At 41.6% G+C, this 26,704-nt stretch overlaps 1 protein-coding gene across 3 annotated transcripts in view; it reads left to right on the top strand.

Moving 5' to 3' along the window:
- GRID2 (glutamate ionotropic receptor delta type subunit 2) overlaps positions 1-26,704 on the top strand; it is a 1,415,717-nt gene that overhangs the window by 997,558 nt on the left and 391,455 nt on the right. For all 3 annotated transcript variants that reach the window (XM_056106635.1, XM_056106637.1, XM_056106634.1), the window contains one exon: positions 24,792-24,893. In XM_056106635.1, coding sequence (XP_055962610.1) covers positions 24,792-24,893 — 102 coding nt within the window. The remainder of the gene's footprint in view (positions 1-24,791; positions 24,894-26,704) is intronic.

Genomic DNA, 26,704 nt, shown 5'->3' on the forward strand with positions numbered 1-26,704 from the left:
TGGCAACACTTCCTAGCACGTTCCTTCTGTTGTATCTTGTCCGCTCTTCATCCCAAGCACACACCCACCCCACCCCACTCCACCCACTGCTTTGGTAATCTGAGTCTCGTAATCCAGGGCCAGGGACTTCTCATAGTTCCATACTGTCTAACCTCTTGTTTCATTTTATATGCCGAAGAAGAGTGAGGTCATCTGGTATTTGTCCCTCTAAGTACGATCATTTTGCTTAACATGGTGCTCTCCAGTTCCATCAAGTTGTAGGACACTGAAAATTTTCATCTTTGGGTGCATGGCATTCTGCTGTGTATATCTCACAAATGCCATATCCTCTCATTCGTCACTGGGCACTGCTGTTCTTTATATATCTTGTAACTTTTTCCTTAAATTTTTATTAGTGAAACACCATGAGGTAGAGTTGCAGACTTACAAGTTTTTGTGCTTGGGTTTCAGTTATACAATGATCGAACACCCAACCCTCCACCTGTGCCCATTCTCCACCACTACTGTTCCCAGTATCCCTCCCACCCCCCATCCCCCCATCCCATCCTACTATCTTGTAATTCTTGAATGAAATCGGACACTATGTGGAATACAATGGAAACTGAGTTAATAGTATGTAGTGCCTGAAAATAGGTTTCCCTTATCGTCTGCCAGTCCTATATTGGGTATGAGATCAAGCAAATCACGAACTGATCTTGATTTAGACTTGGTGATTGTTTGCTGCCCCCTGGGCCCGTGTCTTCTGGTGAAACCCTGGGGTAGGATCAGCAAAGACAATCTCTCACTCTGTGCCTCAGCATTAGCTCATCAGTGTCATACTGCTCCCCTCAAGACTCAAGTGGTTCTACTTGTTACTCCTTCCTCAGTGCTCTGGTTGAGGCTCTGGTCAGTCTAAGTCTGACGCAGATTTTGTGTTCCTGACTGATGCTGGAACCTTCTTGATGTCCTCCTCGGGGTGACCAAAGATCTGCCCTGGTTACTTGCAGGTCTAACACTAGTCAGAGATTTTACCCCTTTACAGATAAAGGGGTATATATAAATATGTATATATTTACTTTATATAAATATAAAATTTTATATAATATAAATAATATATAAAATATAAATGCATGCAGCTGACCCGGATTCGATTCCCAGCATCCCATATGGTCCCCTGAGCACCAGCAGGAGTAATTCCTGAGTGCAAAGCCAGGAATAACCCCTGAGCATCAGCAGGTGTGACCCAAAAAGCAAAAAAAAAAAAAAAGTAAAAAAAGATTTTTCAGTCTTTAAAATGGTTTTCGGTCTATAGATCATGAGAAAAATAGTTTAAATACAAGTGACTCTTTTATAACCTAAGCATTATTAACCAATTTTCATTAACATAAGAAAAACAAAATTATTCCGAGACTATTACCATGTGACTGGATTAAATTAACCTGTGGGAAAAAATATGACATGACAAATAAATAGAATAACTAGACTAATACAGAGCAAATTGTACCAGACAAAGCTGGTTGATTTTTTGATAGCTTTGCAGGTTTAACTGATGAACAGGATGGAGTTGACTTAATGCATCCTGACTTCTTCCAAAGAACTGGAGATAATACCATGTGAAATTTTTATTGCAAAATTAATTTGAGTTGGCTTTAAAAGGCAATGTTAAATGAGTGTGGGCTGGTTGAAAAGAAACAAAAATAATATTGCTGATTATATCAACGGATTAAGAAAATGAAGAAGATTCTCGGTTAAATGTCATAGTTGTGGGTTTTAGGGTAAGTTAATGTTAAGTGTTTTATTATTGTTTAGAAAAATAATAACATGAATTGATTGAATTAGAGCTGATAATTTATCTGAAGTCACCAAAGGTTACAGTGAAACTATGTAAAGTGTAATTTTATTTGAGAGGAAACCAAGAAAATATTACAGTTTTATTTAAAGATCTCATCTTCTCATTACAAAATGCCACCCTATGAAGTGCCAATGCTTAAAACGTTTCAAACTATGGAATTTTTAAAAACCAGTTAGAACATAAAATTAACCTAGTCATGACTTAGTAAGATGAAAACATTATTTCAGCCTGGTCGGGGTTATTGATGTTTCAAAAGTGAGAAATTAACGGGAAATAATAAATTAGAGGATATGGTTAAGGTTTAGCTGTTACCTACCCAAAATATGCATCATATCTGGAAAACTATCCATCTCTTTGTGCCATTAGGTTGAAAACAAGAATACTTTTAAGTTTGGGGGTGGGGGATAATTTTATTTTGATTGTGGAATAGGTTTTTAAAAGTATAGATCTCTAAAAATTATTTTTCAAGATAAATATTTTATATATCAAGTATAAAAATAGGTTTCAAATCAAGGTGTCACCAAAGTGGCTTTTCCTCTGGGCTCTGAGGGTTACTGGACTTTGCTTTTCTGCCCTGTTAGCTCTGGTGATGGCCAGCATTGTCTTATGACCATTGGCCTCCACTCAGGCACATGGCTTCATTGAGTCTCCTCCTGCTGGTTTGACAATGACCTCTCTCTCTCTCCCCCTCTCTTTCTCCCTCCCTCTCTCTCTGTGTCTCTCTCTCTCTCTTTCTCTCCGTCTCTCTCCCTCTCTCCTTTTCCCTCTCTCCTTCTCTCTCCCTCTCATCCTCTGACTCCCTCTCTCCCTCTCTCCCTCTCTCCTCTCTCTCTCACACTCTCTAGTAACTACATCATAACATATGTTTTATTTGTGACATCACTGAAATCCACATGTATGCCAGATTAAATTCAGCGCAGAGTTTGTTTTGTTTTTATTTTTCACCTTTTGTACCTTCATCACTCGGCACCTGGGCCCCTTTCCAGTTGGTAACAACTGCCAATTGGTCTTAGCTCCCACATTCTAATGTTTTACTTAGTCGCCCCATTTGTTCTCTTAAAATACAGGCTGGGATGGAGGCATGTGCTTGGTGTTCTTCATCTGGCTTGTTTCACTTAGCCCGACACTCAAGACCTCAAGTCTAGGCCCATGCATATTGCAAATGTCAGGGATCATGATTTCTTTCCTCTCAGTAACTGAACAGCGTGCTCTAGTGTGTATCTCTATATCACTATCATCCCGTTGTTCATCGATTTGCTCGAGCAGGTGCAGTAACATCTCCATTCGTCCCAGCCCTGAGACTTCAGCAGACTCTCCTTACTTGTCCTTCCCAATGCTGCCATATTTGAGGCTCTTTCAGGGTCAGGGGAATGAGACCGGTTATTGTTACTGTTTTGGGCTTATCAGATATGCCACAGAGAGCTTGCCAGGCTCTGCCGTACTGGTGTGGTAGTGTGATACACACCACAAACTTTTTATCAATAGATCCTGGCTGTTGTTTTAACATGTTTTAGTAACATGCAGGTGCATGTATCTCTGATTGTTCACTCCTTCTTGGACAATAATATATTGTGAGGCTTATGTGCTTCTCTGAAGGCAGACTACTGCATTTCCCCTCTCTTGTTTTGTTTATTTGTCCTTTTGGCCACACCTGCATGCTGAGGGCTGACTCCTGACTCTGTCTTCAGGGATCACTCCTAGTAGTATTTGGGGAACCACATGGGGTGCCAGAACCTTGCTGGTTGTGTGCAAGATAACACTATACTATCGCTCCAACCTCTCTTCCCTCTCTTGTACTATATTTAGTACTTTATTTAAACACCGCGCTTTGCAATGTTGTTCATGATGATTTGTTCCAGGCATTCAGTATTCCATCACCATCTCCTCATCACTGTCTTCTGTTTTCCAAGATATCCCCCAAGCCTGCCCATAGCAGGCCCACGGCAATTTATTTTAATAGTTTATTACCATTAAGGGGCTGGAGCGATAGCACAGCGGTAGGGTGTTTGCCTTGCACGCAGCCAACATGGCCGACCCGAGTTCGATTCCTCCACCCCTCTCGGAGAGCCCGGCAAACTACCGAGAGTATCTCGCCCGCACGGCAGAGCCTGGCAAGCTACCCGTGATGTACTCGATATACTCGATATGCCAAACACAGTAACAAAAGACTCATGATGGAGATGTTACTGGGCCTGCTCGAGCAAATCGATGAACAACGGGAGGACTGTGACCGTGACCGATTACCATTAAGTGGCTAATAGAATGATTAAAAAACGATTTCCCTGGGGACAGTGAGTGCTTGTGTGGTGTTTTATTAAGCTCTTGTTGCAACTTAAGCCTTCTGTGTTAGTGTGCTTGTTGTCGACATTGATTGGCTTCTGCATCCCAACCCATCCGTCTGACGTGCCACTCCTGGGGTATCAGTGGTGTAGAGTTTGGACGTGTGGATCCAGAAAATCCAGAATATCTAACTTCAGCCCCAACTTCTTTACTTTTTATTTTGACCAGCAGCACTGTAGCGCTGTCTCACTGTCCTCCCATTGTTCATCGATTTGCTCGAGCAGGCCCAGTAATGTCTCCATTGTGAGACTTGTTGTGACTGTGTTTGGCATACTGAATACGTCACAGGTAGCTTGCCAGGCTTTGCCATTTGTGCAAGATACTCTCAGTATTTTTCCGGGCTTAAAACTTGTATTGATGAAACTAATACAACTCTCAAGAAATAGAAAACATTGCCATGAAAGCATTTCTGTTATTCTACGGTTAAAATGAGGACTGCCAATTGAAAAAAAAATCACTAGTATATGCAGCAATTTACCTTTGATGAAATAAAAAATATTTTGATGGAAATAGATTCAGAACTGCCATTAAAAATTGTGTTTCTAAGATGGGCCCACACTGAGAGTCCATCAGGGCTGCTTCGTGCTGTTGCGTATTTGAAGGGGCATTTGGGGTCCCCTTGCCATTCTGAGTTTAAGATCCATCATGCAGTTGCCATGTGCTACTTTGCACGTAATCGCTACAGACAGGTAGATTGCTCTGACGAGAGAGATCACAGTCACCACAGATGCTGCTATGTAGGTATTGTTTACCCTGAATAGTATCATTTTTCTGTTGTTTCTCCTTGGGCCCATCGCAGCAATGAGACGTGGTTTAGACTCAGGTCAGAGTCGACAGCACATGCCTGATTAAGTCTCTCCACTATTCCAGAATTAGTGAAATTTCATGATGACTTTGACCACATGTGAAGAAACAGTAGTAGTGAAACAATATGTCTGAGTTGTTTCATGTTTAATAAGACACTCACATTGTCAATTTTAAAGGAATAACTGAGGAGGGGCTGGAGCAATAGCACAGCAGGGAGGGCGTTTGCCTTGCATGCGGCCGACCTGGGTTCGATTCCCAGCATCCCATATGGTCCCCTGAGCACCACCAGGAGTGATTCCTGAGTGCAGAAACCAGGAGGAACTCCTGTGCATAGCTGGGTGTGAACCCCCCCCCAAAAAAAAAAGCAAAAAAAAAAAGGAATAACTGAGGAAATTGTTCGGTATGGTTACATTCACCCTAAAATGCAAGCTGCAAGCAGAGCTAGATCAAAGCTAGTGTATTGTAACTAGAGGTTTGAATTGTGTCAGTTTTCTCTTTTTTGATTAATATAAATGTATAATATTTATATTATAAAATATATCCTTTGTATTTATATATTAATTTGCCTTTCTTTGACCAACAGATTTAAGTTTCTGTTGGACCCCAGTCTCCATAATATCCTTCCTGAATGCATCCCTGGAGATGACCTTAAACAGAAATAAATGGTTTTCATTCTGAATCATGAATAACTTTCTAAAACATAAGAGAACACTGTAGAGTGTATTACCTTCTTTAACAACAATCTAAATAAAAATAGAAAGGTGTGTTGGTAACTTTTCCCTTCAAAATGTGTTTATTTGGTACTTTAGAGATATTTCTTCAAGAAAAACTTGTTAGCTTCTCATGAAGTTGAAAGGTTCAGTTTATTGAATATACAGTTAAAACAATGTGTTAGAAACCCACTTTGCGTTATGTTTTTCAATCTGCGTATTTTCCGAATAATGAATATTGGCTGATGTGCATGTGTTGTAAATAATTACCCAAGATAGGAATGCATCCACACAGTCATCTATATTAGCATGTCTATTGTTCTTAGAGTTTTATTTCTGCTACAGACAGGAAATAATTTCCTTCTCTCTAAAATATTCCTCTTTTGAGTTCTCACCATTTGTTTTTTGACTTAACCCTTCACATATATATGTGTCGGGGGGAGGTTTTTTTATGAGTGAAGTATTGTTACATCGATTATGAACTATGATACACTTCCTTTACTTTAGAACCTTCAGTTCAAGGATAATTGTATTATAAAAAAGCCTTGAATGATAAAAATAATGTTGATCCATGGAAACCAGCTGTTTTTTTTTATTGTCATGTAAGAAATGAAGTATAATTGAAGATGGTGTCTTCCTTGTGAGAAAAGGTATTTTTCTTTTTTGGGGGGTGGGGGTTGGCAATTGCATGCTGTGTCCAGGGGCCAGTGGCAACTTACAGCGATCATAAGTGAACTGGGCCGACAGTTCAGGGCCAGGGGCTGTGCCTGCCCTGCACGATGTGGTTTGGGTTCTGTGGTGCTGACCATGCTCGCGGGCCTCCTGTGCCATCCCTGACAGTGCTCTGGAGGCAGATGGGGGCATAACTCAGCATCTGCCCAGCATCTGTGCCTGGTCACTGAGCTGCCCACTGGCCTGGCCTCTTTCCTCTGATGAAATACTGAGATCCCCTAAGCTTGCCTTCCCTTCCATCACGCTCCTGTGGGCATCACCCATTCCTCTTCCATCTTCCGCCGGGTCCAGGGCTTGAGAAGACGGAGCTCGTGAAGATGCTTGTGTTGCTGTCAGAAATAAAACCCTTCTCTCGGGCTGCAGGAGGAGTTGTGTCTTCTGCTGCGAGGACAAAACTGATGCCATGACAGGACACAGCTAACATTAAGTTTTGACTGGGCCTCAGTTTTTGTTCCCCAAAACTGAGCCTGCAATTTCTGGTAAACTCCCAGTTGAGTCACCTGCCCAAAGAAGAAACCGCTAGATCCAACCAGTCAGGAGGAGTCACCATGTCCGTTTTTGGAAACGACCTCAAACTAACTTTTCAAATATTGCTAGAAACTATTGACGAATTGCTGACCTCTGTTGCCATAAGGTCTTGCTCAACCTGGAACCCTATAGAAACAAACTGCTTGTGATTTGGAGTCGGGGTCCTTGTCAAGAGTCCACTGCTTTGGATGAGACTTGGACACTCACTCAGGCTAGCAGAAACGTTCCTTTGCTTTTGCATTATCGTGTGTGGACTTGTCTCTGCAACTGGCAATCTGAAACTCAAGCACAACACTGCGAAGGTGGAGCACCTGGTGCAGAGTACCAGGCCAGCTTCTGAGGACTCGAAAGTCTGAGGGCAGTTCAGTGTTGGCTGTGTGTTGCTCAGGTTGTCAAAGTTTTTTTTTTTCTTTTTTTAAATTTATTTGTTGAATCGCTGTGGGAAAGGTTACAAAGCTTTCAGGTTTATGTCTCAGTCATGCAAATATCAAACACATTTCCCTTTACCAATACTTATTTTTTACCATGAAGAACCCCAATAAAACCCCACCCCCCACCCCTCCCCGTCCCTGTGAGGCAGATGAATTCTAGTTAACACTCTATCTGCTTTGATTAGATTCATTGTTTCAATAAAAGATTCACCACTATTATTTAGAGTTTACCCCCCCACCCCAAATCAGACATGCTGAAAAAGCATTGTGAAGTGATTTGCTTTCTACGGCTGAGTTCAAGAATTAAATGTTGGTTTTGGATTTCTGCTCTTTTACCTATTGACCCTGGAAGTATTTCTACTGAAAGTCAGATAGTTTAGAAATTGGTTTCTGTGCTCTGGAGTCGTGGCCGTGCTGGAGAGCCGCTCGTGGGGGGCAACTGGTGACCTCGGTAGGGCGTGAAGGGCGGACCGAAACGCCCCCCTTCCCATGAGGTTTTAGTCGCCCCCAGTCCCCCGGCTCGTACCTGCTGTCCACAAGGCTCCCATGCGGTCGCCATCTTTCTTTCCAGAGAGGAGAGGGCGAATGGGGCAACACCCTTTCCCCTCCAGACAGACCTGATGGCCTGGATTAACGCATAGCCCGTTCACTTTTCTGCTCCAAGCTGCTGGGTTCTGCATTAAATCCTTGTGTTTCTGGGGCTGTGGCCGTGCTCTAAACTTAACTCTGATTTTCAGGGAGAAACGTTGGGTGGTTTACTTCCCATTGATCACTTTGTATATAGAGAGATGTTGCGTGGCTGCTTGTGCGGCCACGCGGTTTTGAGGAAAAGTCCTAGTTCCTGCATACTCGAGCTGTGCTTGTAGAGGCTTCTGGTCACTGGGGTTCCATCTGGGGGAGGCGGGATGCGGCACCTACCCCATCTAGGACTTCCCGATGATCTCGGCTCTTTTTGGAACCTGTTTTTGTTTTTTGTTTTTTCTCTGGTAGCTGTGGATCCCGCCCTCCATGTGGCCCTTCTCTTCGGCTGTATGCTGTAAAGATGGCCAGGTTGTCGGAGTTTTTTGAGTCCTTGCAAAATTATCTTTGTGCTCATTTGTCACTGGAAATGACTTTTCATGTGTGTCAAGGCACTGTGGATAGCGTGAAGTCTAGAGGAAGTGATGAGCCAGGACAGGGAGAGCCCATGTAGCACAAACCACACTCACTGTCACTGTGTGCCATTCTAAAGGGGAACCGTTGGCCTTTCAGAGGGAGAAGCTTGGACTACCGGGTTGCAAGTCTCTAGCCCTGGCGGCAAAGGGAAGTGGAGCACTGTCTGTGAGTCCGTGAGTGGATACAGAATAAACTCCATCAATCACTTTGGCTTCTTTTTTTTTTCTTCCAGTTCCACGTCCACAAAGATCCTCTCTATCTCTAAGACACTTCCCCATCCCTCTAAATTAATCAGTTCTGTGGATGACTATATTAATTTCTGCAGGAAAAGTCCAGATTGTCACATTTCAATTTAATATATTAAAGAAGCAAGACACGAATTCAAAGCACTTTAATAGATATTCTTCCTGGTGCCCTGTCTGCTGCCAGCCTGCAGCTGCGTCTGCTCCAGTTATATTAAAGTGGATATATTTAGGGGAAGTATTTCCTCTTCTTCCCTGGAGTTTTCCACAATTCATTGTATTTTTTGTCTTGTCTTTGTTTGGTGTGTGTGTGTGGGGGGGGGGGGTGTGGTCATCCATGGCAGCACTTGCTTCTGGCTCTGTGCACAGGGATCATGCTTCATGACTTTTGGGGGGTCTTTTGAGATTGGCACAAGCAAGGCATACACCTTAACCCATACTATCTCTCCAGCCTGCCACGTGGAGAAAAAAAAAATATATATATATATTTCTTGAGTATAAGTCACCAAAATTATGCTTTCCTCAGATTACTGTTTACTAAAAACACATTTACATCATGAATCAAAATGAGATATTTTTAGTGGATGTGATAAACATTTCTGTTATAAGAAGAAGCCTGAATTCAGGTTAAAGCAAATATAACTAATGAATAATCTTTCATCCAAACATTGGAATTTTTTTTATCACTAATTGTGTCCATTTTCTAGGGGTGCCACTAAATTCCCAATACCAGCGACTTAAACGAAGATGTTTCATTTCTCACAGCTTTGAAGACTGGATTATGGGAGCAAGGTGCCAGAGACTGGCTTTCTTCCACGGTTGTTCTCTTTCCCTTTTTTGTCTCACGCTGCCCTCAGGTTCTGTTCCTCTTTGTGTTTCTTTGTGTGTCTGCGTCTGCCCTTCTAGACAGACACCAATCTGATTAGATTCCGACCACCCATTCTCCTCATTCAGTCTTACTGGCCACTTTAAATGTCCTATCTAAAAGAACAGTCACTTCTTGAAGCAATAGCGCTTCAACAAAGGAATATGAAGAAGACAATTTAGTCTATAACATCACTGAAGGAAATAACACCACTGGCTTATAATATTACTAAAAAAAGATAGGAAGGATATCACATGCCTGATGTCTAAGGTATCCATATTCTTGACAAATATCACACAGATCAGAATCAAAACAACAAAATTATTAATTTTCAGAATGCTGTGGGCTAAAGAATGTGTTCAATAACACAGATGGATTTTGTCAGCACCATAAAGACTAATAAAGAAGAATATAGACGACATTTATTTCAAAATAAATCGGAGGTAAAATGGTAGGGTTGTATGGCTGAAAATGAATTGATAATTTTTTGAAAACACAATGAGAAGTACTCGCCTTCATGATTTAGTGATGCAATTTCACATAATCCGTTTTTCAAATATGCATGGGAAAGTTAGATAATAAATGTTGGGCAGGTTTAGATTTATGCTGGCACTTAAAACTTTGTAGGTGTTCACTAAGTGGTAGTCGGTACATCTTTCTACGTTTTCCTGTAGTAATACGAGTTTTGAAAAGTCAATCTTTCTGTCTCTTGAGTTTTTCTTGTTAGTTTAATTAGGTGCACTGGACAACAGCTGTAGCTGGAAAGCAGGCTGTCTAAAGGATGGTTGCCTCTGCTCTCCACACCAGCCCGGTGTCCTTATTAAACTTTGATACCACGCTCATTAGCACAATATTCTAGCCACCCACGATAACCTTCCCAGATAGGTCTACGAGTGTTCAGCTCAATAAACTTAGACTTCACACAGTAGTGCTTGTCATTGCATGCCCTCTTGTCCCAGCTAGATTTCAAAATATGGCCAATCCAGCGGTTCCTTTGACTACATAAAATACTGTAGTAGCACATTTTAGGATTAAGGTGTTTGAAGTTGTTTCAAAAGTCTTTTCCCTCTGGATTGTAAATCAGCTGTGCCCAAACCAAGCTAAATCACAAAATTCATTTTCTAGTTTATCTTCCACAAAGCCTTGCATTTCAAAAAGTATTTTTGAATAGAGACTAACCTCTCAACCGCTATGTATTAGATGAGCGTGAATAGATTATAAGGTTAAATTGATCTATACTTCAAACTTGATTTACACTTATATTTCAATTTTCAGGCCCAAAATATTTTTAAATGGCAGTTTTGTACCGTGAAATTTAGTTGTTTAAAACTAGACTGCTTTCTAAGATGAAATGAAAAAATGCAAATACTCCACAAATGTTCAAGTATGGCATCTATTCCATATGCAATGGCTTGTCCATAATTTATCTCAAAGCTTCACATATTGAATTTAATTTTAGTCTATGTTCTCTGCTTTGTAAATAAATTATTATATGCATGGTTGTATAAAATAACTCCAGAAGAGGTGTATATGGGAAAACATATTTAAGGTCATTAATTTTAAGAGACTAACTGGAAAACACATAAACACACAGATAACCTCTTTTAAAATATGCAAATATTTTTAATCAGACCTATTTATGGGAGTTACGATTCCTTTCGTATGTGCGATTCCACACGGAAACGAAAATCATCTTAAGAGCTGGTAAGACTGCTCAGGGTCATTGTCAATTTTGTGATGATTTATTTGGTTTCCCGTAAGCATGTTGCCCTGGTCTTGAACATATTCTGAGGATGAGACGGAGTCAAAAGGGAGAGTCACACTGTCACCTCGATGAAGGCATCATGTCAGCACAGGCTGCAGATCAACTTGGTGCAGTGACTGATTATATTCTTATAGAGAGTGTTGTTTGGAAAATTTCCCTGAGAAACCTTGTCTCGTTCCTCCCTGGAATGACAGTTGGTCCGTAACCAGTCGTGCTAAACAATAGGAGAATGACAAAGCTAGACAGAATTTTACAAAATAAGCTGATTTTCCACTCACCTTGGGATTAAGTTTGAATGCTCCAAAGTCATCTGAATATGGAGATTTAGTTTATTCCACAAGGAATAAAACAGCCTCTTCATTCATTCAGCAGCTGGTTCTCGTGTGAACTGTCCAGGTACCTGGTCAGCGCTGGTGAAGAGAAAAGCAAATACAAAAGGGACATCAAAGGGTCCCATAAGTTTCCCATTATAAGCATCAGGTATCTTGTCATCTCTGTATAGACGTCTTTATATCGAAACTGTTTTTCATTTACTGAAAGAAACTATGTAAAAATAGAGCCAATCACTAATAAAGTGAACTTGGAGAAGACAATACTCTACATCAACAGTTTGTTTCACATGAGGTTTGCTAGTCAGATGAAAAAGGTTGACTTTATCGGAATTAAGACTTTCAAAAACACCCAGTCAGCGTTCTTTCTTTATTTACCCTCTCCAGAAATGTTCACCTAGTGTTCTTTTATAATAAGCATAAAACTACTGGATTCACATGAAAGAAATATAAACTTAATTTAAGGCCCAAAATTGGGGAGGGGAATTACTATAAGGACAGTTTTTTACAAGGATTCCTCAGAAAAGTAGGAAATGAGCACTTAAAAATCATTATAGATACAGATGTATTGGGCTGGAGCGATAGCACAGCGGGTAGGGCATTCACCTTACAAGCGGCCAACATGGCCGACCCGAGTTCGATTCCTGCACCCCTCTCGGAGAGCCCGGCAAGCTACCGAGAGTATTGGATATGCCAGACACAGTAACAACAAAGTCTCCAATGGAGACGTTACTGGGCCCGCTCGAGCAAATCGACGATCAACGGGAGGGTCTTTACCTTTACCTTTTATACAGATGTATTTAGTGATTTATTTCAACTCCATCTGAAAAAAATATTTTATTGATTGAGGTCACACTGACTTAGTGGCTCTAGCCTAAAAGTCTGGGTTGACATCCGAGCTATATCTCTAAGCCAACTGAGTGGCCTACATCAGATCAGTGAATCTCAATTTTATCATCTGTCCAAATTAGTGCAATTAGAGTATCTGCCTGATTGAACTGTCGTAAAAAGTTGAATAATATCCAGGATTGGGCACCATGTCAACCTCTAGAATAAAGGTAAAGGTAAAGGCCCTCCCGTTGATCGTCGATTTGCTCGAGCGGGCCCAGTAACATCTCCATTGGAGACTTTGTTGTTACTGTGTCTGGCATATCGAATACTCTCGGTAGCTTGCCGGGCTCTCCGAGAGGGGCGGAGGAATCGAACTCGGGTCGGCCATGTTGGCCGCTTGATAGTTTCCGCAAATGTGACCCACCGTTATGATATGACGGCAGCCAGGAGCGCATCTGGAAGAGCCGACTGCCAGGTGGGCAGGAATCCCATTCGGACAGTCACAAGAGTGAAGGCAACAACTACACTTCCATTCACCACCGCCCTAGGAGAAGCCAGCTAGGATGGAGGGCCTGGCTCCACCAAGGGCCGTTGGCTCTGCCACAGGATGGGGGCAGAAGTCGCACGGTGGGCAGGAAGTGGCTCATCGCTGGCAAAGATCTGCCCAAAGGCTCTGGCAATGTCAGAGAACCTGAGGCTGAGAGCGGGGGGAGATGAGAAGAATTAGGGATGGAGAGACACGGTGAGAATCTCAGAAATTTTAAAGAGTGAAAATTTTAAAATCCTTGATCATTATCACAAAGAGCTCATCCCTCTGCACCCAGGAAGGTGAGAATGGCAAACTCATAGTCCAAGTAAGAACGACACAAAATAGGAGCCCGGGAAGCAGTACCTCAGCCAGGTGCTGCCTTGCTCACAGCTGCTTCAGTCCCCAACACCGTAGCCCTTCCCTCAGCATCCTCAGGAGTGATCGTTGAGCTGAGAGCTTCCAGGAAACCCTTCAGCATCCAGGTGTGGCCCCAGGTCAAAACCACACACCAGCCAAAACACAGAGAGCCCAGCTCTTAACTTATCTGCTTCCTTAATAAGGAAGGAGAGAGGAAACAAGTTCTTGATCCTGTGAAAAACTGCAAATATTTGATACGATACATATTAATGGTGAGATAGCAGTTACAAGGTTAATCATTATTTTCTGTGAAAGAGAGGAGAAGGATGTTACACTGGAGATAGTGGATTATGACCAATAAAGATCTTCATAATGCTGTGGAGATTGACAATATTTAAAGGATCGCAAAACTGAATTCAGTCATTCAGCAAAGAATGGTCAGTGACTAATTGTCTTCCTGTGAGAGCTGTATATTCCGGGGACAGAGAGTTGGCAGTGGGTAGAGTGCTTGCCTTACATGTAGCCAACCCATATTCAGTCCCCAATGCCCCTTTTGGTTCCTAAGCCCTCCAAGACTGATTTTAAAATAACAATCCCCTTTAAAATGTTTCAATGGGGCTGGAACAATAGCACAGTGGGTAGGGGCGTTTGCTTTGCACATGGCCAACCAGGTTCGATTCCTAGCATCCCATATGGTCCCCTGAGCACCGCCAGGGGTGATTCCTGAGTGTAGAGCCAGGAGTATCCCCTGTGCACTGCCGGGTGTGACCCAAAAAAGCAAAAATAAATAAATAAATAAATAAAATGTTTCAAGATACAGCATAATGAAAGTGAAGAATATATAGCATCTTTATCAGTTTACAATCATTGAATATTTGGAAAACTATTAGAAAACAATCGTGTAATCATTAGAAATAAAAGAAATTTCAGTGTAATTTGAGTAAGAAAAATCACCTTGGATAATCACAAAAGTTCTTAAGCGTACTATAGGACTTTGATACTATCCCAGCTTGGGAATTTTTATTTATTTACTTACCTTGAACTATAGATCCCAAGGTATAGACATATAAAAAGGAGAGCAAATATTTATTCTGGCATTCATTTATTATTAGATACCTGTTTAGACCTATTTACTAAAATATCTGCACTATGATCGGAGCGCAATGCTTTAATGTACAACAGAAGACGTCTCTGTCTTCAGAGAGTATCTGCCCCCTCTGCTATTTAATACAGGAAAACAACCTGCTTCTAGGAGAAAGTGTCAGCGTCACTTATTGGCTTAGTTTCTCTGGTGGGAGTCAGTAAGAGGCGGTACCTGTTGCGGAGGAAGTTGAGCAGTCTCCCTGTGCGTCGGCACTTCAGGGGTGTTCGGGTAAGTTAGAAAGTCGTCTCGGGCTCAGTCAGGATGGAAATTAGCGAGACAAGGGCACAAAGAGACAATGATGCTCCCCCCTCCCCCTGGAGCTTCCCGGGTTAGGTTTGAGGCTGGCCTGGGCATTTGCACTGCCAAGTTGTAACTGCTTCCGCTATGCAGGTGAAGTTGCAGGTGACAGCCGGAGCAGTGGCTTGGTCCCTGAGCACCAAGGGACGCGGATGGTGGTGGAGATGGGCAGGAGAAACCGGTGCTGGCCCTTCCTTTCTTGTGCCGAGTCCACCTCCAGCCCCGGCCTGTGTCAGGGGCTAAAAGCCCTTGTCCAGACCAGCCTCCCCAGGGCCACTGGATGGGAACAGCCTGGGTCTGGGGACATCAGAGCAGGCAGTGCTGGCAGTGGGGAGTCTTCCAGTGTACTGCCTTCCTTCCTTTCCCTTCCTTCCTCCCTCCCTCCCTTCCTCCCTCCCTTCTTCCCTCTCTCCCTCCCTCCCACCCTCCATCCCTCCCTCCCTCCTTCATCTTTCCTTCCATCCCTCCCTTCCTCCTTTCCTTCCTTCCTCCCTCCCTCCCTTCCTTCCTCCCTCCCTCCCTCCCTCCCTCCCTTCTTCCCTCTCTCCCTCCCTCCCACCCTCCATCCCTCCCTCCCTCCTTCATCTTTCCTTCTATCCCTCCCTTCCTCCTTTCGTTCCTTCCTCCCTCCCTCCCTTCCTCCCTCCCTCCCTCCTTCCCTCCCTCCATCCTTCCCTCCCTCCCTCCTTATCTCCCTCCCTCCCTCTCTTCCTTCCTCCCTCTCTTCCTTTCTTCCTCCCTCCCTCCCCCTTCCTTCATCCTACCTTCCATCCCTGCCTTCCTCCATTCCTTCCTTCCTCCCTCCCTTCTTCCCTCCCTCCCTTCTTCCCTCCTCCCCTCCCTCCCTCCCTCCCTCCCTCCCTCCCTCCCTTCCTTCCTTCCTTCCTTCTTTCCTTCCTTCCTTCCTTCCTTCCTTCCTTCCTTCCTCCTTCCCTCCCTCCCTCTCTTTCTCACTCTCTTCCTTTCTTCCTTTCTCCCTCCCCCTCCCTCCCTCCCTCCCTCCCTCCCCCTTCCCTCATCCTTCCTTCCATCCCTCCCTTCCTCCTTTCCTTCCTCCCTCCCTCCCTCCCTCCCTCTCTTCCTTCCTTCCTTCCTTCCTTCCTTCCTTCCTTCCTTCCTTCCTTCCTTCCTCCTTCCCTCCCTCCCTCCCTCTCTTTCTTTCTCCCTCTCTTCCTTTCTTCCTTTCTCCCTCCCCCTCACTCCCTCCCTCCGTCCCTCCCTCCCCCTCCCCCTTCCCTCATCCTTCCTTCCATCCCTCCCTTCCTCCTTTCCTTCCTCCCTCCCCCCCTCCTCCCTCCCCCCTCCTCCCTCCTTCCCTCCCTCCCTCCCTCCCTCCCTCCCTCCCTTCCTTCCTTCCTTCCTTCCTTCCTTCCTTCCTTCCTTCCTTCTTCCCTTTCTTTTTTTCTCTTTCCTTCTTTCTTTTTCTTTATTTCCTATCAATCAAAAGTGTTACTGGGAAGAAGAGGGAGCTGAACCCTCTCCCCTCTTCCCAATCTATGTGTTCTCTGCTCAGGGATACCCTGTGGCCTGTGGGCTGAGCTCGGTGGGGTGGCTGCAGCCCGCCAGCTGAATGCTTGGCAGTGGGCAGATGCAGCTAGTTTCTGGACACCCAGTCCCAAGAGTTGGCCACACCCAAAACTTCAAGCAGTTTCCGAAGTGAGACAGGATTTTCTTTTTATTCCAAACAGCAACCAATAAAATAGCATGGAGAAGAATAAGAGGAAATGAGAAGAGCATCGATATTGTTCTGGGGGTGTCCTGGCCTCGGGCACTTTGCAGCCCAGGACCCTCATCACGGGAGCGGCCATGTGCGGCTCTTCGTCTGTTTTAGCGCCCTGCTTTGCTGCTTCTTAGTATCATTAAGGGTTTTGTGTTCTATTTAGTCTAATCTGGTAGACTCGGGTCTGAGGCCTGAAGAAACTCCCATGTAAGTGAATTGCTTATTGTGTCTAGTTTTGTCACATGCAGGAGATTTTATGAGCGTCACTTTGGAATAGAGGGAGATATGTGTGTATACATATGTATGTATGTCAGTATAGATTATTCATAGTTGCGTTGTTCTTATGAGGATCAATCACGGGCTAATGTTGGGCATCTACATTGCCGCTTAGTACAGCCGTTCCCATTTTTAGCAGAAATTCCAGGGAGCCGTGAGTGCTGAAACCAGGCGTTCTTTTTCTTACTTTTCAAATGCATTTTCCTCTGAAGAGAGTTTGAGTGCCAAGGCCATCTAACGTAAGGAATGAGGACTACTCTGCGGTAATGACCAAGCTGTAGAATGAGATCTCGGGGGGAAATATCATCCCTTAGGGAACGAGTCTTAACGCATTTCACCTATTTTACAGGTGGAAAAGCCATAAAGAAAATTACTACTGGAGAGATGGCTGGAAGAATACATTCCTACATGTATTCAAGAGGAAGCATTAGAATTTAGTACTGTAAAACATGGGTTTGAGTCAACCTGCCATATGTGTGTTTTTAGACTTTCTATCCTTTTATAGAAGTGATATCTAGCAGATCAATGTGCTGCATTTTGAGGTGCCTAGTTTTCAGCCATTTCCCCTCCATCTCCCTGTTTCTGCTTTTTCCTTTGAAAATAGAAAAGGAAAATAAAGAAAAGGTGTTCGGAGCACATGTCTCCCCCTCCACCCCCCGCATCCCCTCCAGAAGAAGATTCTTTACACCCTGCCCGTTGGAGCTTTGGCACAAGAGCCAGAGTCCTCTGTAACGTGTGAATACAAGCTAATAAACCTAGAAAATTCCATTTGGTATTCTATTAAGAGCTCTCTTGACTCCTGTTATTAAAGCCTACAAACTATCGAGTGGAAAATTAAAGTTGAACAGTTCAGGTTTTTGACACCATAGCATTGCCTGAAAAAAAAAATAAGAATGTAAAAGGCAGCTAAGTGTCATCCTTTAAAGCGCACAGACAAATGAAAAGTCAAAGCAGGAGAGGAGATAGTAGCTGGTGTCACCTGCTCGGTCCCTGAGGACCTCACCCAGGAGGTTAGGCTAATGTTCTTATCACAGAACGATGCACACACGTGTTGACATTAAGCTGACAAAGCTATAAGACTTCCTTCCTCTGGATCTAATGAGGAAAATAATTAAAGCATCAGCATTATTAATGTTGTACAGTGATTGTGGGCAGTAACCAAACTGTACCACAGGATGATACGCTTCCATTGAAAGATATTGAATTGATTCTTACTTTCTTTTATTCCCTCTGTTTTCTTAGTCTGAACTTTTTTTTGTTCATTTGTTTTTCTTTTGGGGGCCACACCCGGTGGTGCTCAGGGGTTCCTCCTGGCCCTGATCTGAGGAAATACTCCAGGAGGTGCTTAGGGGACCATGTGGGATGCCAGGATCAAAGGGTCAGCTGCTTGCTGGGCATATGCCTTATCGCTGTACTATTGCTCTAGTCTCTCTCGGAACTAATAAATCATTAGAGATTGTGAATTTTGTTTTGTCATCAGAATTATGACTTACTGTAAATCTTCGGAGCCTCAGGGGCCACGTTTATGATTTCTTTTAATGAATCGGTGCCTCAAAAAATCAAGTATTTCGGAATCAGCTTAATTAAGGATGTAAAGGACCTGTACAAAGAAAACTACAAAATGCTACTTCACAAAATAAAGCAGGACACAAGGAAATGGAAATACATCTCCTACTTTGGGAGAATTAACATTATCAAAATGCCAATATTCCCCAAAGCATTATACAGAATTAATGTGATCCCTATAAGGATACCCATGACATTCTTCAAAGAAATTCATCAAATACTCTTGAAATTCATATGAAACAACAAATCCACATGAATACCTAGAGCAGCTCTTGGGGCAGAAAGATGGGGGTCATCTTTCTTCCCCAACTTCAAACTGTACTACACTTTTATGATTTTTAAATAAAAAAGTGATGAACAGGTAGCGTGATGAGATTTTTGTGTGAATTATCTCTATTAGTCTATAATTTTCTTAAACAACTCCCCGCCCCCAACACACACACACACAGATACATAAGAAAAATAAAAATAAGTAAACCACCTCACAAAAATAACCTCTTTCACATAGCCAGGAAACTATGGCAAAGAAATTTAAAACAATGAAGCCAGAGAAATTGTTAGGTAAGTCTCACACTTGAAGAAAAGTAAAATTATCCCAGATTTCAATCTGACAATCCTGAAAGAAGTATCACCCATTGTAGAAAACAAATTCAACTTGGACTTCCATGAACCTAACTCATTTCTATTGGTTGTTATTGAAAGGGGAGAGAGACAAAGAGAATACCTTAAAATAAATCCGAAGTAAATGAATGGATATGAATAGAAATTGAGAAATCTTAAATCTTGACAAACCCTTTGTAAGATGTTGATAATCTACATTCTTCTGTGTGTTTATATACTCATTTCATTTCTTAAATAATTTTAGTGAGAAATAATTGACACATTGCAACAAGGTTAAGACTCACATCATATATCATGATGATTTGAGTTTCATGAACTGTAAAATGATTGCCACAATAGATTCTGCTAGCTCAATCATGGTAGATTCAGTTATCTTCTCCTATAGGTATAATACAAAGCAAGTAAGGGAAAGAAGCAAAAGGGAAAGTATCCTGTTATGATGAGAACACAAGACTTTACTTTCTTGACAACTTCCCCACGTACTTTGAACAGTTGTCATATATAATGATGTCTATTATACCTTAGGTACTCGTTCATCAGGTAACTGCAAAGTACCGCCTTTCCACCTCTTCCTGCTGATTGCTGTTTACTATCCATTGCTTCAGACTTGATCTTTCCTTGATTTTTGTTCTTTGACTTTGTTTTTGGATTCTACATATTTGTCCTTCTTCCTCACTTATTTCAGTTGGCTCATTGTCTTCAAAGGTCATCCATACTGTTGTAATAGGACATCCTCATTTTTATGCCTAAATAATATGACATATATAATATATGCACATATAGACATAATGTATATACATATAAAATAAATGTACATATACATATATAGCACAGCGGTAGGGCGTTCGCCTTACAAGCGGCCAACATGGCCGACCTGAGTTCGATTCCTCCGCCCCTCTCGGAGAGCCCGGCAAGCTACCGAGAGTATTCGATATGCCAGACACAGTAACAACAAAAGTCTCCAATGGAGACGTTACTGGGCCCGCTCGAGCAAATCGACGATCAACGGGAGGGCCTTTATGTCACATTTTCTTTGTCTGTAGAGACTTAGATTATTTCACATTTTTACTATTGCAAGTAAAACTGGAATGAATGTACTGGGTGGGTATATATATACATATATATACATATATGTGTATATATATATACAGTCTTTTTATTTTGAAAGCTATATACCAAAAGGAACTGTTGTTTTTTATGTTAGCTACATTTTTTTTTATTTTGAGGATACTCTCTTCTGTTTCCATAGTGACCGACCCAACTTAAATTCCCACTAAGAGCATAAAAAGGTTTGCCTTTTTGACATCCTTGTCATATTTTCTCTCTTTTTAAAGAAAATTTATAATAGCCATTCTGACAAGAAGGAAGTAATATCTCATGGCTTTTATTTGAATTTTTTTGGATTAGTGATTGTGTCACCATGCAAGTGATCAAATATATATATATTTCATCAAATATATATATTATATATATCTTCATATACCTTTTGGCTATATTTATTTGGGAAAATGCCAATTCAGTTCTGTTTTTAATAAAACTGGTTTTCCTTTTTGTGATAGATTTATGAATTATTTGTAGGTCTTTGGATGATTCCTTATCAGACATATGATTTGCAAATATCTTTTCACCTTTAGTTAATTTCCATTTTAATTTGTTGATGATTTCTCTACTGTGCAGAATATTTTTAGCTTCACTTGCATATTTTAGCTTTTTGTCTTTGTTTTTGAGACACTCTCCAAACATACCACTAAGACTGATCATGAGGTGCTTCCTACCTGTTTGCTTTAAGAAGTTTTGGCGGCTCAGAGCCATAGTAAAGGTAAAGGTAAAGGCCCTCCCGTTGATCGTCGATTTGCTCGAGCAGGCCCAGTAACGTCTCCATTGGAGACTTTGTTGTTACTGTGTCTGGCATATCGAATACTCTCGGTAGCTTGCCGGGCTCTCCGAGAGGGGCGGAGGAATCGAACTCGGGTAGGCCATGTTGGCCGCTTGTAAGGCGAACGCCCTACCGCTGTGCTATCGCTCCAGCCCAGAGCCATAGTACAAGCAGATAAGGCACCAGCCTTGCCGGTTTTTTTTTTTTTTTGCTTTTTGGGGTCACACCTGGTGATGCACAGGGGTTCCTCCTGGCTCTGCACTCAGGAGTTACTCCTGGCGGAGCTCAGGGGACCATATGGGATGCTGGGAATCGAACCCGGGTTGGCTGCGTGCAAGGCAAATGCCCTACCCACTGTGCTATCTCTCCAGCCCCCAGCCTTGCATTTATCTGATCCAGGTTTGATCCCCATCATCCCACATGATCCCCCAAGCCTGCCAGAATTGTTTCCTGCATACAGAGCCAGGATAAGCCCTCATCACCACAAAACAAAAGAAGTTTTATGGTGTTAAAGTCTTACATACAAGTCTTTAAGTTTTGGGGAGGTTTCTCTAAGATAGTAATTTTCTTTCTGTGGTCACCTATTACCTAACCCAACATTTGTTGAAAGTACTCACCATTGCTTTGATTCCCTTCCCGTAATAATGAAACAGGTTAACTCCCTTTTCATAATAATAAAACATTAATGGAATAGCACTGTAGCACTGTCCTCCTGTTGTTCATCGATTTGCTCGAGCAGACACCCACATGCACAGGAGTTATTTCTTGGTTCTCTGTTCTGATGACTTATGTGTGTTTTGTGTTAATAATAGAGCCATACTTTTGAATATTATCATTTGTTATGGAGTATGGAAGTGTGGAGCGTGTCATGACTGTTGCTATGTATCCTCAAGATTTCCTTGGAAATTTGGAATCTCTTGCAGTTCCTTTTAAGTTTGGCAATTATTTTTCCTATTTGTATGAAAAATGCTCTTGGCATTTCAGTAGAGATTGTGTTAAATGTGTAGGTTACTTTGGGTAGTATGGAAATGCTTAAAAATAATTCTTCCTATCTGTGAACACATAATACCATATATAAATATCTTCTTTGATTTCTTTCATTTGTCTGGTACTTTTCAGCTCAAATATCTTTGACCTCTTTAGATACATGCTTTGACATATGCGTTTTAGTTATTTTAATTTGTAAATTTAAATTTTGTGTATAGAAGTATTACTGATTTTTGTCTTAAATTTGTATCTTTAGGAAAAAGAGATAGTAGACAGTGGTAAGAACATTCATCTACCATGCAGCCAGCCCTGGTGCTATCCCACTCACGCACAATCCACTGAGCGCCCCCAGAAAGTAATAATAATATGAAATGAAGCATAAAATAAATGTTTATTCTGAAAATGACTGATATATTGATTGATTTTTGTTACATATTTAAGAATTTATCTACATAAAATTATGTCATCTATAATGGAGAAAAAAATTGCTCAGTCCTTTCTAGTACTGACATTTTAGCCCCTCTCTCTTCTCTGTTTTAGATAGACATAAAGGATAGTAAGGCACGTCATGAATGGCACAAAATTCACTGCCAAAGTCTAGGGAAAACATTTATTTATCTGCCAATTCTACATGCTTTTTTTGTTGTTGTTATTTGAAACTACTGACTATATTTAGTTATGTTTGAATGAGGACAGATTTAGAAGATGGAATTTATTGTACAGAAATATATTTTGAAAAACATCGGTGAAACAAATTGAATAATATATCTAGATATTTCTTAAATAATAAATATTTTGACTAGTCACGGTAGCACTGTCCTCCTGTTGTTCATCGACTTGCTGAGCGGGCACCAGTAACGTCTCCATTGTGAGACTTGTTGTTGCTGTTTTTGGCATATCAAATACATCACGAGGAGCTTGCCAGCCTCTGCCTTATGGGCAGGATACTCTTGGTAGCTTGCCGGGCTCTCTGGGAGGGGTAGAAGAATCGAACCTGGGTCAGCCACATGCAAGGCAAGCATCCTATCCACTGTGCTATCACTCCAGCAATACAATACAAAAAAATTTATGGTCAAGTTGGAATTAATATATTTAGATAAATTGATAATAAGTTTGCCAAACTTAACCCATGAGAGACAACAAAAAATATTGACTTCATATAGACAGATTTTGGATATTCATCATGAATAAAATGATGTTCTTCTAAGTTGTCTATTTAAGTTCAGAATGAAATAGTTAAAGAATTAAATCATTGCAGAAAGGGTTACAAAAGTAAAGTAATACATTGGAAATTTATCTTTCTTCTAAATATCATAGATGGTTTTCCCACAAATATTATCTGGTCTAGGAAATAAAAACTTCTTGTACCAGAAATTAGAAAACAGTTCCCATTAAGGAATGTAATTGAGTTCAGACTCTGGTTGACCTCAGAAGAGAACAAAAATTCAAAAGAAGTTTCCTAAGATTTTAATTTGGCAAGGGGTGACAGTATCTCTGGTAATGAGACTTTCAACACATTTGAATTTGCTAATTAGATCGAAGTTCTAATTAGACTCTTTTTTTGTAACTAAGAATGACTTATCATTGTATGAATGCGATGTGCTTTTGCAGCTGAAACCAACCACAGCCTTTTCCAAATGATTAGAAGTAAAACGCTTGCTTTTTGGTGGTCGTGTGACGTTCTCTTACAGTGTATTAAGTGCATTTTAGTTTCCTTTGAATTAGACATCTTGTGCAAACCTGAGACACACAACTGGGTTTTAATAGGAAGCACCTGAATCATTTTTGCTGTTGTTGGAAACTTTGGAAGTCACCCACAAAATGCAATGCAAGAGAAGAATGGGCACAAATATCCAAGCGTTCCTACAACCATTCAGTAAACTAAAACAGCCTCTGAATGCGCTGAAATATTGGTTGATTTTTAAAAACAGACAAATGCAGGATCGGTGCCAAAATGTGAACTCTCGTGGATCGGCCACCAGGATTAATAATAGCGTGGCATTTCTTCCCAAGCTATACATTAGAGCATTCTGTTTGCAACTTTGCTCTTTGAACAGCTAACATAAGGCACAGTCTCTTTTGATTTGCTCCTTATTTCTGAATTGAGAATCATCCAGTTTTATCCCGTAGCAATTTGTAGGCGGTGGTTTTAAAATTGGTAGCTCTCAGATTTATGTTACAGGAGATAAGGATGGCATAAGGATGTAAAATCAAACCTGTATTTTGGAGAATAAAGAGCAGTGAATCACTGCAACATTTGAAGGGAAAGACTGCTGTCAAAACTCCCAGGCAAATTGATAGCACTGACAAAAAAGGCAAATTATATTGTTTTATGTACTGTGACTACTTGCAAACAACAAAGCCATATACATGCATTTTTCCTCAAATAAAAGCAGTAGACCTTTGAAGCACATTAAAAATCTTGTAGTTTTTCCAATAAAACGGTGTAAAGTCTAATTAAGACCATTGAAACTGTATGACAATCTAACTTTGTGCAGTAATTAATAAATCAGAACAGACGTTAAAGTAGAATTATATGTGCTATTATTTTTCCAATTAGTGTGTTACCGGATCCGAGGTATAGGTATATTTATAGCAACTCATTAAGTTCAGTATTCTTAATAAGGCTGCAGAATTATGGAACAATCACATAAGATATATATGAAATTATTTAAAAGTGTGAAATGATCTTTTTCATGGCTCCATTTGCTGTTTCAATGGAAAACATGCAGAAAACCTTTCCTATGTCAGTTACTTCCAGATTATCACAGAATCCTAGAAAGGTCTTACTAGGCAACCCGATTCTCCTTCCGGCAGGAACCTGATCAGGTTGTTTGTCTTTTGTCTTTCAGCTGGGGTGCTGGAATCCTGTCACCGGCTTGAATGGGTCCCTGACAGACAAGAAACTGGAGAATAACATGCGTGGGGTGGTTTTACGTGTTGTGACTGTTCTGGTAAGTTTGGGTCAAAACCTTGTGATTTGAGCTTCAAGACGATGTTTCACCCTTTATTTCTGTATGCTTTATTCATGAACGAAAAATCTTCCACGAACTTTTAGCAAATCGCTTTTATTTGTGTGTTTGTGCAGAGTTGGTTGATCCTGACTCTGTGCTCAGGGCTCACTGCTGACTCTGTGCACAGGGCTCACTCACGACTGTGCTCAGGGATCACTCCCAACTCTGTGCTCAGGGCTCACTCCCGACTCTGTGCTCAGGGCTCACTCCTGACTCTGTGCTCAGGGCTCACTCCCGATGGTGCCTGAGGGACTAGATGCAGTGCTGAGGATCAAAACCAAACTCACCTCACCTAAGGCAAGCACCTTATCGGCTGTGCTCTCTCTCTCCGGTCCCTGAACTTTAAACAAATCCTAACTATGCTTTCCAAGATATTTTTGATGGTGATAGTTTCCATCTTTATTTTTATTAATTTGAATCTAACTTTGCAGCTTGCGCATTTAATTGCAACAAAATGCATTACATGCAAAAAAAAAATCTCATAACTGTTTTACGCCTACTTCTCATACTTCTGCAGTTTTTTTTTTTTTTGTAAGTGGCAAAGTAAAGGTATTCTTAGGTATTCTCTCTTTGCAATTCTAAAATTCTTAAGCTCATACTGCCTGTCTCGGGGAGTTCAAGGCCAGGCTATTTGCCATACAGACAGTGGACTTTACTTCCATGGCACTCCCGAGACGGCTCCTGAGAACAGAGTCAGGAATGAGCCCCGAGCACTGCTACGTGTGACCCCAAGATTCAAAAAAAAATATAGAAGATAATCACAGCAAACAAGCAAGACACAATCTGTTATGATTAGCAATGCTAAAACTTCAGCAGATTAAGACTGTACTTTTCTGGGCCTACTTCAAAGGGAAAATTGTCTCATTGTTTAATAATATTTATTCCGTGTCTGCTGTATTGAAATTCACTGATTATTATTAGTGTTGCTGATTAATAAATAGGGAGACATAATTCTGTCTTTATGAAGCTTCCCATCTGGTGATTTCGTGATTATTAGATGGGATTATGCACGTGGAACATTTCTTGTTAGTCCACTTATTATAAGATCAATAAAGAGAATCTATTATCATTCTTCCATACATTATTATTTGCTCATAATAAGCACATAAAATAAGATGTTAATAGAAATCCACTTTGGGAAGGGAGGAGGGAGTTTCAACCTGCATCTAGTGGTCCTCAGGGCTTCCTCGGGGTTCTGTTCTCAGGGGTCATCCCTGCAGTGCTTGGGGACCTACACAGGGTCCAAGTCAAAGGAGCATCAGCTGTCTGTGGTCACTGCAGGGAAAGCACATGCCCTGACCCCCGGACATTTCCTCGTCATGCTTTTGATTCCCAAAGTCATTTCTAACACAGTTGCTCCGGACATACAATGTTCTTACGCCAGTACTGAGTGAGTTCCCCTCCAATGTCCCCAGCAGGTACATAATAGATTTAATTTACGTTGCGTGCTACAACAAAATGGCAAATAGAATGATCAGGAAACAGGTCAATAAATTAATATGGGATGATTGATTATCACACGATGGTGCTCCTAATGTTATCGTCTGAGGACTTCTGGGCTGTTTGGAGCAGGCTGGGCTGTTTGGAGCAGGCTTAACAGTGAGCCTTCTGCGTTATCGTTTTTGTCCCCTGAGCTTTGTGGGTTGCATGTGTCTTTCGCATCAGATTTGCTATGTCTCCTCTGGGCGGTCAGCTTGGGGGAGTTCAGAGGAGGGTGTGATTCTGGAGCTGCAGAACCGGTCCCTTTCCAT

This window comes from Sorex fumeus, unplaced genomic scaffold, assembly GCF_029834395.1.
Source record: "Sorex fumeus unplaced genomic scaffold, SorFum_2.1 ptg000136l, whole genome shotgun sequence".
NCBI classification, from domain to species: domain Eukaryota; kingdom Metazoa; phylum Chordata; class Mammalia; order Eulipotyphla; family Soricidae; genus Sorex; species Sorex fumeus.